The sequence below is a fragment of the Propithecus coquereli genome, unplaced genomic scaffold (genome assembly GCF_000956105.1).
Source record: "Propithecus coquereli isolate 6110/MARCELLA unplaced genomic scaffold, Pcoq_1.0 Scaffold94, whole genome shotgun sequence".
NCBI classification, from domain to species: Eukaryota; Metazoa; Chordata; class Mammalia; order Primates; family Indriidae; genus Propithecus; species Propithecus coquereli.
Window position 1 is genome coordinate 4,383,102 of NW_012155729.1, and position 12,457 is coordinate 4,395,558.

General features: G+C 51.9%; 1 protein-coding gene across 1 annotated transcript in view; it reads right to left on the minus strand.

Moving 5' to 3' along the window:
- Positions 1-9: 9 nt before the first annotated feature.
- SFMBT2 (Scm-like with four mbt domains 2) overlaps positions 10-12,457 on the minus strand; it is a 180,365-nt gene continuing 167,917 nt past the window's right edge. Inside the window, exons 17-21 of the mRNA XM_012664906.1 lie at positions 10,452-10,627; positions 9,082-9,248; positions 8,485-8,748; positions 7,623-7,751; positions 10-4,664 (exon numbers count right to left, since the gene is read on the minus strand). Of these exons, the coding sequence (XP_012520360.1) occupies positions 4,524-4,664; positions 7,623-7,751; positions 8,485-8,748; positions 9,082-9,248; positions 10,452-10,627 (877 nt within the window). The 3' untranslated portion in view covers positions 10-4,523. The remainder of the gene's footprint in view (positions 4,665-7,622; positions 7,752-8,484; positions 8,749-9,081; positions 9,249-10,451; positions 10,628-12,457) is intronic.

Genomic DNA, 12,457 nt, shown 5'->3' on the forward strand with positions numbered 1-12,457 from the left:
TTTTCCCATTTATGCACCGAAACATACACAAGACAGGAACCCAATTTCAATACAAACTATTCGAACTGGAATGCAAAACAGTCAGAGGGCTTCCGACGTCCACGATGAGGGAAGTTTACGCTTCTAGATACCATGCTGGCTCCCACTCTGAGCAAGTGAGATGATTATTTTTTCCGTCATTTAAAAAATTGCCTCGAATTTTCCATCTTAAGGTGATTTTTAGCAAATGATTGTCCTAGAACTTTCCTTTTTCTTCAATGTATCTCTTCAGCCCCCCGGAGCACTGCCCTGGCCCTTTTTAGCTGATGTGACCTACATGGTCACTGGGTCCTTTGCATTTAACACAACCACTGACGTGCAAAGACTTCAGTGCAGGAAACTGTTTGTTATTTATCATCTGAATTTAGAGAGGCTCTGAACGAAAATCCAAGGCTGCACTACGTGTCAGCAATTACAGTTTTTGGGTAAATTAAATGGGGTCAAAAATAGTACAATTCCATTTTATCATCTCAGGTTGTGAGTATCTGTAGACCACTCAGTGATAAAAGCTATGAGAATCAATCAGCTTAAAAATTCAACTAAGTTAAAGGGAGTAAAACATTTTCAGAAAACTGTTGAACAGAAACGAATAAGAGAATCATCAGATTGCAATAGTTGGCAATGTCGCTTTCCCTTGCTACTTAATTATTGCACCAAAGAGACATGGCAGTGTGGACATCTCTCCAACGATGTCTTTCTTTAAAACTAAATATATCTTAATTTACTATTTTTCCTTTCAAATAATTGCACGCTTGATCACAGTTTTCTACAGACAGAAAACAGAGTCGGTGAAGTCTAGATTCACCATCTCAACCCCAAAGCAGCACCGATGCTCAAACCACAATGAAGATTTTAACACTGCTGTTTTGTGTTGTAGTTCTATGTACAGAAATAAATACAGATGGGTGTTCTACAAAAAAGGTATGAAAATCCCCAGTGCTTCTAAAACTAAGGGTGAACAGCTCTTAGAAAGGAGCGTTTGGCATAAGATAGAAGGCGAATTCCAGAACCTAACACAACACTCGAAATTCTATGAGATAAATTAGGGAAATGAGGCCAATCTTTAAAAGGCTGATCAAAATAAACCCTTCGGAGATTGTAATAAGGGTTAGAGGCGGCAGTGCTAAAGGTTTGGATCATTTTAATTTGCTGAGGAGAAAATCAAAGCGAAGCCAGGAATTAATCTTTCAAATATGATCAAATAAGGCAGAGGGACCTAGTAGCTGTACAGCTCAAATACTGCATGTGACTCAAACTTTGATCAAATGAATCCAATTTGAAAGGTGACAGAGGAGTTCTCCATGCTAGGGAGCTCTGTGTTTTGTTTGTGAAAAGCAAAGAAGTTCTGAAATGTTAGCTGTACCCTGTTCTTTTTAGGTTGTTGTGTTTGTGTTTTTACGGGCCGGATACTTTCACGACACAGTACAAATGCAGTCGAGGAGCTGGGGGCTGAAAGAAGCTCCGTTAGTTTAAGGGCAGGTTGAGCGACAGGCTCTTATTATTAAAGTTGAGGCGGCGTTTCTGTTGCTTGGGGCACACGCGGCACAGACTGCAGGGTGCCCGCGGGGCGGGTCCCGGGAGGTAAAGCGCGGCACGAAGTGCACAGGCCCAGGGGCACCAAGGAGAGGGCTTTGGTCCCAAAGGATGGTCAAAGAGAGACACAGAAGAAATGGTGCCATCCAGGGAGGGGATGGGGGGCACCACTGGTTGGCGTTTAGGCCAAGACATTTTTGGCTTAGGGGCTGTGGTGTTACTGGGGTAACACGTGTCAAATCCAGTTTTCCTGCCATAAGCAACGAGGACACAACACAGCAAAACGTTCCTGGAAAATTGGCCCTATCTTTAAGCTGGCGAGAGGTGCATCCTACAGCGCACTGAAAACCACGCCGCAATTCCGCAGCAGAACCGCTGTTGACGGGAAGCAGCACACCCACTCTGCGGGAAATGCCCGAAGAATCCCAGATCCGGAGGACACAGTTGGAGGCAAAGCACCTCCTTGGTCCTGAAATGGCTCTGGGCTCTCCCCATGGCCCGGAGAGATGGCACGTAGGTGACGTCTGTGATGACGGCCCCGGCTGGGCCCTCTCCTGCCTGGGTCACGGCCTTCTCCTCCTGGCCAGGCGCACGCAGAGCCAGTGCTGACGGAGTGCCTGCGACCACGCGGAGGGGGAATGCAGTGAGACACAGGGTTGAGGACAGAGAGAGTCTCTCCCCAGCAAAGGTGGCCGCACGCCGTCTGGGCCTCCTGGCGGGCCGCCCTCCGCTCTCTGGCCAGGCTCCAGGGCCCCCAGATGCTCTCCCCACTCGGATGCAGCACCTCCTCCTCCTTGCCGTTCCTAGAAAGGGCAAGAGAAGTGACGTTCCTGCTGAAAGGACACGCTATGCTGGGGCCATCACGGTCCCTCGTCCCCGTCTCGGATGCCACGGAAACGGCTCAGCTTGAAAAGGCCACAGTGAAGATCACGAAGGAGCCCGAGCGGGGAAAATGCCAAAGACCTTGAAACGGACGCCCTTTCCAACCGTGCGACACGGTTTCCCTCCACTGGGCTGAGTGTTTAAGGCCAACAGCGTGTGGCGGAGAAGGCAGGCGTGTGAAACCGAGGAGAGGGCCGAAGTTGCGCTTAGGAGGGAGTCCGCCCACCCAAGCTGGCACGAATCCCAGGGATGTTTCCGTGCGGGGCACGGTCCGCCCGTGTGGGGTCCCCAGGCAGACCCGTCCCCCAAACTTTAACACCTGACTTCAGAAACCAGCTGCAGGGGAGACAAAAAAGCCTCAACCACAAAATATCAGCTTTCCATTTTTCATTGGTCACTGCTATGGAATGTTAAGAAAAGTCAGCATTAGCCAAGTTTTCAAAATCCGACAGACGATCATGCCTTAAAATGTCGCAGAAAATGCAAGCAGCCAAGGAGCCCGCCCCATGACCTTCTGGGAACTGTCGAGACTCCAGGCAAAGAGAGGAGCTCAAGGTCATTACGTAGAAAGGCAGCAGGAAGGCATGAAGCCTCTGCTCCCAGCGGCCACCGTGGAACCACGTGAAGGTTTGGTTTCCTTGCATACGTTTAAAAAGGTATTTAGGCAACCACTGCGTCAGAAAATCACAGTCCACCGGTTTGAACCGATGCATCGAATTGCTCATGGGAGCACGCAGATGACGTCCAGCACACGAGGCGGCCGGTTCTCGGAGCCTCGGGTTCCTGCATGTGACTTGGCGGATTTAACGAAGCCGCCCGAGAAATTTCATCAACAACCTCAAAGCCAGAGTGAGCTGCAGGGCTTGCAGGGGTAAAGCGGTCGCCGCACACATCTTTTTCTTTCTTTTTCTCATCTTGGCCAATCTGGCTCTTCCCCTCCAGCGCGGGCGGGGTGCGGGCGACGGGGAGACGGTGTGCTCGCGGCGACCCTCCTGGTGTGCACACTTGGCGTTTCTCAGGACCCGAGGCCCAGAGTGATGAGGAGTTACCCAGGATCACAGCGCTAGTCGGTACATGAGCAAAGCCAGGATGAGAAGTGGCTGATGCCACATCCGGTGCTCACTGTGACGCCTCCTGTATACGCGGCGAGCCACGTGGAACTAAGGGCTGCTCAGAGGGGCTCTCGCAGTGGTCTGCTGCGATGATCCTGCTACGGGATGGAGCCAGTTCACGAAACACTTCCCCCAAATCTCTTCCCGTTCCTGCTCTCTGAAATGAAGGTTTTCCTTCAGTATATAAACTCAAAGCTTTCCTAAAGGATTCACTCCCTGATCTGACTACGATTAAATCAGAACACTGGAGACAGCCGAGGTTCCACAAAAGACTGCGCATAGAGCTTGTCTCTGCACGAGGCTTCCATCCCTCCAGGAAAACCATCCCAGTGCAACGAGACGCCGCCTTCCCTCGCTCCCCACACTTCCTAAAAGGCACCCCTGACGGGGACGGAGCGTTAGCACACCTTTTGATAGCGACGTCCCGAAACATCACCTGCAGCTGTGTTGGAGCAAGGAGGTGCCGCCAAGATCAAACTGCGGTGACGGCGTGTGCGGCTCAGCCAGAGACAGATGCGGGGCAGGAAAGAGCATCTCTCGGTGTGCCTGAGAGGGACCGCAGCAAACGCCGCTGGCGGGGGGTTAGGTGTCTTCCCCGTCACACTCTTGTTTTCAAAGAATAAAGGTCTCTGTTTAGGAAACGTCATTCGGAGGGCGCTGCCTGGTTTGGGCGAGAGAAAGGCGAAGTGTGGATGCACAGGGCAGCTCGTGCGCATCCTGGCGGGGGCCGACGCAGAACTCCCATTTGCTCTCCCTGGAGCCGTGGCTGTGGTCCTTTGGTGTGCTCTGAAACACGGAACTCTCAGGCTGGTGGAGGAAGGAGGCCCCGGGCCCTGGCTTTTTGGCGGTACTTTGTGTGGGTACCAACCATTTCACGTATCCCGGAGGGTCAAAGCTCCGGTCCTGGAAACCGTCACAAACTCTGCATCGCAGCGACAACGGGTGCCTCCCGAGAGGTCAGTTGGCGTACTGGGTGTAGAAAGCCACCTTGACTCTCTCGATCTGGTGGCACAGCTTGATGGCCGGCCCCAGCTTCAGCTCCATGCACTCCTGCACCGTCGGGAGGGTGAGCAGCAGCAGGGCCTGGCCGTCGATGTCCTGCCGGAGGGAGAGAGAAAGGCAGGTCAGAGAGGGGCGGTGTGCACCGAGGGCACCTGTGCCACAGCGGGCTTCGTCCCGGGGCCAGACACGAGAAGGGGCTGCTCTAGTCTCACCTGGTTTGGGGGAGCGCTGGCAGAGACACCAGCCCGGCTTGATGACTGTCTATCTCTGTGTTAATGAAATCTGTTTGCTAAGAACATTTTCGCTACTCTGAAATGCACACGCCTACCCTGGTGGGTGCAAGAACTGGGGCAGATAGCCTGCTGCAGGAACTGTTTCTCAAGCTTGTCATCCCTTTTGGGGAGAGCAAACCGCACCCCCAACCAATGGCAGGCCAGGTCCTCCCCATGAGATGCTGTGACTTAATCTGAGAGCTAGCAGACAGCTCTCTCCTGAAAGAAAAAGCTCTCTTCTTCCCTGCCAAGGTCTGACATTTCACCACCAGGACTCGTGAGGAGATGCTCAGGGAAAGATACGCCAGCCACACAGCACGGTCTTTCTGCAGAGGGACACGCGTGCGCATGCACACGCATGCTCTCTTATAGGCACGCATGGCCCAGAGTGCCATGTGGCTTGGACACAGGTCTGCCGCCCCATCCTGCCTCATTCAGCCCTTCTATGGCCACACGCAGGATCCCACCCCACGATCGTATTCATTAAATGACTGCTGAATTGAACTTGCTGCAGTTAGAAGGGTACAAAGACCCGCCCAAAGCTCTCAGATCATCCACTGGGCAGCTCTGTCTGCTCAGCTGCTCGCTTCCTGTGACAACCTGCTTTACCCATGTGGACGCCACTGGACTCGACTGAGTCTGACTGCAGCTTCCCTTCCTATTAACCAGGCTGTCTCCACAGTGCAGAGGAACAGCTGGGGCTCCGAGGGGCTGCAGGCCCACGGTAACAGTATAGATCAGCGGTAGGACGAGAGCATAGATGAACTCGGCCCAGCAGAATTCCTGCCACTTGGAGAAGCATCGCACCCAGGGCTGCCGTAAGCCACAAGGACGCGACAGCCAAGCAACAGCACATGCACACACGTCTCAGACAACGCCTACCAGTGACTTTCACACAGGAGCTTATTTTCTTAAACTAATGGCTGCTTTAGCTGTCTTGAAAAATAGCTAAAGCACAAAACCAAAGTGTGCATAATCGGTAGCATTGAGGAGACCGGTGTGAACAGCAGGCACAATTCATCACCTGAGCAGATGCAAAAGCCACCATGGTCCCTAATCATTGCAGCAGGAATAAAAACTAGGCATTAACTTAAAAAGCATCAAGGTGAGTGCAATGTATTATTTTAAAATTACAAACAGGCACCAGCTATGATGTCTGCAACTTGAAGCCATGTCTTGACCGAGACTCAAAGGTGACCTTATCACACCACAAAGTAAAGTGAACAGATCAGTCTCGTGGACACACTGAAAGCAGGAGATACAAACTATATAAAATTGTCAATATATTTTTCATGCTATATTTGTATCATTTTCCCCCCTTTTTTTTTTTTTGTTTTTCCTTTTTTTTTTCTTTTTTTTTCAATTGTTCGGTTGGGGCGGCCATTGTCAGGGACCTGGATACTCAGCAAAGGTAGCCCTGGCCTGGGACCCGTTGGCCAACTCCACTTACAAAGCCAAATCTGTACATATTAGACCAAAATGGGCAGAGAGGGCACAGGTGTAGGGACACAAAGTCTTCTAGGTGTCATGGGCCTCACAGGAATACATCTGAAGTAGGTAGTGCACGGATGTCACAAAGCTGTGTGCAGGTGGCTTCGCCATTGTGTTTAATGACATTAGCAGAACAGGTCAGAACAGAACTGAAACTTATTTTGGGAGACGGAAGTTTCCTTTCGAGGCAGAAATTAATGCCCAAGAAAGCCAGCTGGTCTAACTAAGATGGCAAACGGCACTGGAACTAGAATTGTGGTTTTCTGATATTAAACTAGGGAGGGAAAATTGTAGCTCGGTCTTTAACATCTACACTTGGTCAGGATGGCCATCATTGGACATGCAGATTCAGTGACCATTAAAAATCAGCCCTAAAATATTTACACAACTCACCTTCTACGGACAGTCTCCGTCAAGGTGGCCGAGACACACATGCACCCCGTTTGGGTGGAGGATGCCACTCGCTCACCTGTTTACTCCACAAACATTTACTGAGCATCTACTGAGTGCCGGGCACTCCGATGGCTTCTGGGAATATCACACTGAATGCGGGGAACATTCCCTCTTGGGAGACTCCAGGAACCCGAAGGGAGGACACAGGTAAACAGACTATTACGAGATGGGGCGATTAATGCCTGGACACAGAGCTAAGGCCCCAAACAGGACGCCAAGCCAGTCTTCCAGGGGTGTCAGGAAAGCCTTCTGAGGTTAAGTGATGCCTAAACTGACACCTGAGGGACGAGTGGGGATTATTAAGGCAAGGACCAGCCACAGAATTCCAGGGATGTGGGGAGACCCCAGCCCAGACAGCCACTAAGGCACTTAGAACGTACCGAGATATGTAATAAGAAGTCACTCTTTAGTGATTTTAAGCAGAATAAGTGACATTATCAGATCTGAACATCTAAAAGCTAATATTGGCTACAATGTACCAGAATGAATTAGGAGACCAGGTGGGAAAGGCATGAAAGATGGGAAAAGGAAGGAGATTTTACCAGGAGGTCACAAAACCAAGTCAGCCGAGAGACAGCACTGGCCAGGACCACAGAGATCCCGGTGGGTTCATCGAAGGGCACGAGAAAGTGGGCAGACCAAGTACAAACTGGGGGTCTCCCACGCCTGTCCAGCAGCGCCAAGGAGCCCCCACACAGGCGTCAACCGCGGCCGAGTAGGCCCCGGATCTCGGCCCCCACCTGGCAGTCACGAGGATGTCACCTAGGACGGGGGGCTCCTTTGACACCCAGAGTCTCATCATAGCGTAAAACCACAAACACACAGTGAGCCACCGTACCTGCTCCTGAAAAATCTTGGCCAAGGGGGCGCAGTCCGTCAGCTTAATGAACCGCACCACGTCGGTGACCGTCCACTCTAAGGGGTTGCTCTCCAGCACGAGTCTCTCCTCCTCCTCCTGTTTCGTTTCCTGCAGGGGGAGGCAGGCGGGACATCAGCCACCGTGTGGTCGGCCAGATCCCCCCACACCCTCCCAGCCTGGGAGCGGCTGCCTCCTCTGGGTCTCTGGTTGGGCATCTCCCAGCATCTCGTCCCAGGATGACTTCGCTGGCAACCACCCATGTGCCCTCAGAGGTTAAGAAAACGGGCACAGTGACAGTCACTCTCGAACCCTAGTCTGGGAAATCCTGAGCCTGCTTATTAACGAAGCACCTCTGATGAGAGACGAGAGCTGCCAAGGGCACAGCCAGTGGCTCCCCCACTGCTGTGTGTGACGATGGTGCCTGAACCTGTTTCCACTACGGGCTCAGGGAGACCTGACGCGCTGATTTAATGCTTTATAACCCCACAGTGGTGTCCTCTAATGGGGAACAGGGAAGCAAATACAAGGTGGTCATGGGAGACACAGAGATGGAATTTTGGAAACCCAGGGCTGGAAGGGACCCGGTGGGCTCCCTGCCCTGACAAGGACCCCGGTGGCGTTGAAGCCGTCCAGAAAAGGCGATGCCCTGGGAGCTCCAATGTGGTGCTGAAGGACCCCTGTGCCCAGCGGAGGAATCGCCACCCTTTGTCCCCGACTCGGGAATTTGGCCAGAGCAGCCGCTGCTGTTCCGGATATTACACAGGTTTCCCCAAGTCACCGCCCTGCCCGCAGTGCGTGCCCTGCTTAGGAGTGAGTGGGAAGCCTCTGCCCCGGGCAGTACCTCTGCGCCCTCGGGCTTGGCGGGCGGGCCCTTGTCTCCCTCCTCCGCAGGGGAGGCGGCCGGCGCTCTGCGGCCCCTGCGTGCCCTCTCCACGGGCGGCCGGCGCGCGGGCTCCGAGCTGCTCCTCAGGGTGACGGCCCTGCGGGGCCGGGCCGAGGGCACCTCCGCGGACGAGGTGTCCGTCTGGTCATCCCGGAGCTCGGAGCCGGTCTCCTCGCTCGCGGTGTCATCGTCCATGGCGTCTGCGTCCTCTTCTTCACTTTCCTGGGAAGAAGAGAAAGGGACTTAGGAGGGGTGAGCGGAGAGGGGTCTTCGTGGACGCAGCAGGGTGGCCCGACAGCCCCACAGCCGGGCTCCGAGCAAGGTCTCTCCTGCGAGGCCACCAAAGACAGACCTCGTTGTCCCAACGTGGCCCTTCAGCCAAAGTAGCTAACACGTCAGACGTTTTCACCAATCAGGAGCGGGGCGCTTCGTCCTCCGTGTTTCCGACCGTCTGCCGCAAACCTGCGCTGCCGCCCTGGCTGCAAGGCGGTCGCATCCGCGGCGGGGCTGCGCGTCCACGCCGAACGACGCGAGCTGCGTGAGGGCGGGACGTACCTCCCCCGAGCCTGCGGCGAAGTCCACGGCCGAAGATCTCCGTTTCTTCTGCACAAAGATGGACTTCCGCCGCTTCCTCCGCCTGGCCGGCTTGGGGTGTCCGCTTTCGACGTTGCTTTCCCCAATTGGGGGCTTGGTGATCTTCTTCCTCTTTCCGTAGTAGTAGGCTGTGGGGAGAAGGCGATTGGAAGCTTCACTGCGCTGTGCACGCACACACGTGCACGCGCGCACAGAGAGCGAGGGGGAGAGAGGGAGGGACTGCGCCTTCATTAGGGACGATAGAAGTTCGACATCTGATTTGTGCCTGAGAAAACGGGTCCGCGGAGAGGAAACAGTCTCCGGTGCTGCACGTTCGGGTGTTACGGGCTGAATTACGTCCCTCTTCATCCGTATGTTGAAGCCCTAACCCCCCAGCGTGACCGATCTGGAGACGGCACCGCCTTTAAAGAGGCATCAAGGTTAAATGAGGTCCCAAGCCCCAGTGCAGTATGAGGCCTTAATCCAGGAGGATCCGAGCCTTCATAAGAGGAAGAGACACCACCCACTGAGGCTACCCTGGACAACTTCCGGGTCATCCCAGACAACTTCCGGGTCATCGCCCCTTAGATTAGAAATGACGGAGGAGAGAGGCAGGAAGCTCAGACCTGTGGATCAGAGAGAGTGCTCGGGCTCGAGGCACCAAGGTGGAGGTGTCCGGGAGCGGCCACCACGGGTGGAGGAAAAGGCCACCAAGACAGGGGCAGGGTGGGGCTTGGGAGAGGCAGGAACTAATAAGGGTGGGGCAGTGGTAAGAGCTCTGAGTCCTGCGTCCCGCAAAGGCAGCTGGGAGCAAAGAGAGTGACAGTGGCTTTTGAATCCTCCATCCTTCCTCCCTTGGAGGTAGCCTGGAGGAACGTGTCTGAGCAGGGGAGCAGGTCACGACAGGGGTGTGGCCCCCGTGCAAAGGGCGATGAAAGAGTCATCACCACTTCTCAGTGTGAGGACCGAGGAAGTCACTGGGGTTACCAGTCGTCACTGACGATCAGTTTAGTCATGGTCTCCTTCCGGCCACCCAGCTTTCGAATCCACCAGTCCACGTCAGTATACACACGACAGCATACACAATCTCATTTACACACATTCTCGTTTCTTCTTCTCCAAGGCCTACCAATGGTAATTCATCCCGCTTTTAATCGTCCCACCTCGTCTTATGCCAGGCTACAAACACACAGGTAGCTGCTACAGTAAATTAAAAAAAAAAAATTCTTCCATAGTAATTCCCATGGAAAACTATTCAAAAGGTTCCAAAACAGAAAATGAAACAGAAACCAAAGGCACGGCACCGCAGTTAGGCCTCTGGGCCCACGCTGTTTTTCACTTTTTGTACTTACTGTATTTGGTCTTGGTATGGATGGAGCAGTTCTCTGGGCAGTTTTCAGAAACCAGCACAGGACTGAACAAATTGGGACAGCATTCCAGCTTGGCACAGACCCGGCGGCAGAAATTGGCTACCTGGTCAGACGTCCGTACGATCTTAACCACAGCCCTGTACGTTTTGCCTCGGTACCTAGAACACAGGAGGGCAACGCAATGGTAGGACCAAGTTTTATGTTACCCAGGCCTCCCTGGTACAGCACGTTCCAAACACGGCCGAGTCACTTCACTTTCTAACAACGAAGCATATATTGTGAGTGGTTTCCGTTTTATTTGTTTGTGAACTTTCTTATGATCTCACAACTCCCAACGCAACTGTAACTGATGACGGGGCCTTACAGAGGTAATTAGAGTCGAATGAGGTCATGTGGGTGGCCCTGATCCAACAGGACTGATGGCCTTGGAGGACAGGATGAAGACACAGGGTGCACGTGCACACAGAGAAGAGGCCAAGTGAGGACACGGCAAGAAAGTGCAGTCGGAAAGCCAAAAAGAGGCCTCAGGAGGTACAGCCCTGGCACCTTCCTCCTGGACTTCCAGCCTCCAGAACTGTCAGAAAATAAATGCCTGCTGCTCAGGCCGTCCAGCCTGCAGCTCTTTGCTACGCGCCTGGGCTGACGGTACAACTCTCACAGCTCCAGGGGGTGAGGCAGGTATAGGGATGGGCAGCATCCACCTCTCCCTTTCTCGGCTTACATTTTCCAACCATCCTCTGAGGGCATCCTTAAGTGCTTTTCTCTGCTCTTAGGGCAAAGCCCAGTCTAGACTAAAGGTGTGGAAGTTTTCCTGAAAACTTTTTCAATGCACCAGAAAAGCAAGACCTAGAAATTCAAATACCTTTTATACTTATCCGCAATGAACTGATTTTATGGTATCTGAATCCTAAAACCACAACTTACATTGCTTACAGAGTTGGCTACTTTCCTGCCACAATACTTAAAATATTAATTAATCTCATGTCTTCCCCATGGCTGGTAACAGCAGCGGGAAATGCAGTATTGCTCTCCTTGAGCATAACTATTGGGTGAAAAATCAACATTAAGCCCCCTCCCCTGCCTCCCCCCATCCACCAACGTGATAAAGAACTGAGAGTGAGACGTGCTTCCAGAATCTGGATATTGGCATTTGCGACTCATTACTCTTGAAAAAAAAAAAAACCTTTCTCCTGCCTCAAGAAAAACCATATGCAATGAAGTCACCAACATAAGACCAACAAGCAGAGCTCCTGGAAAGCAGACTGGATGGGTTCTTGTTTTAAAAAGAGGTACTCACAGCGTTTATCCAAATATTTTTGGTAATGTGATTTACATAATGCCTGGCTGAAAACATGAGCACTTAAAAGAAGTTTCAATCACCTTTCAACACATTTTTAAAGCTATCCCGGGTAGCAAATCACGATGAACTTTTCAGTTGGCGAAGATTACGGGTCTTTATTTGGTTCACATCTCACCGAGCTACTGAAATGTGGAACTTCAACTTGTTCTTTTTTTATGTCTTTCTAAAAACTGGAAAAATACTTTTCCACTAATAAATCATTCTTTTTAAGTATCGACAGCAAAAAATTAAATTCTAACTTGGAAAAAAAATGTACTTTATATATTTATTCACTGCTCTTCCACACTCCAGCCCCTCTGTATTCCCTCGTTCCTCAACTTCTCCGACGCGCCGAGCTCGATTCGCCTCGTACGTTTTCGGGAGAGCAAACTGTGCACATCCGAATGAGGTAAACAAAAACTAACAAATGAACAAAAAAACCTTTTTCCGTGAAAAGTCTCTCAGTTTGAGAATCCTTTTTCACGTAAATCACTTTATAGCCAAATGTTGCATCCACTGTTCATAAAATATAGGCTTGAGTAAAAGGCCAAAAAAAAAAGTCAAATAAATAGAAACTCATATAAAATTAGCCACTGCATATGAAAAAGAAGAAACCAAAATATTTCCACAGAGCTGAGCACCACTCACC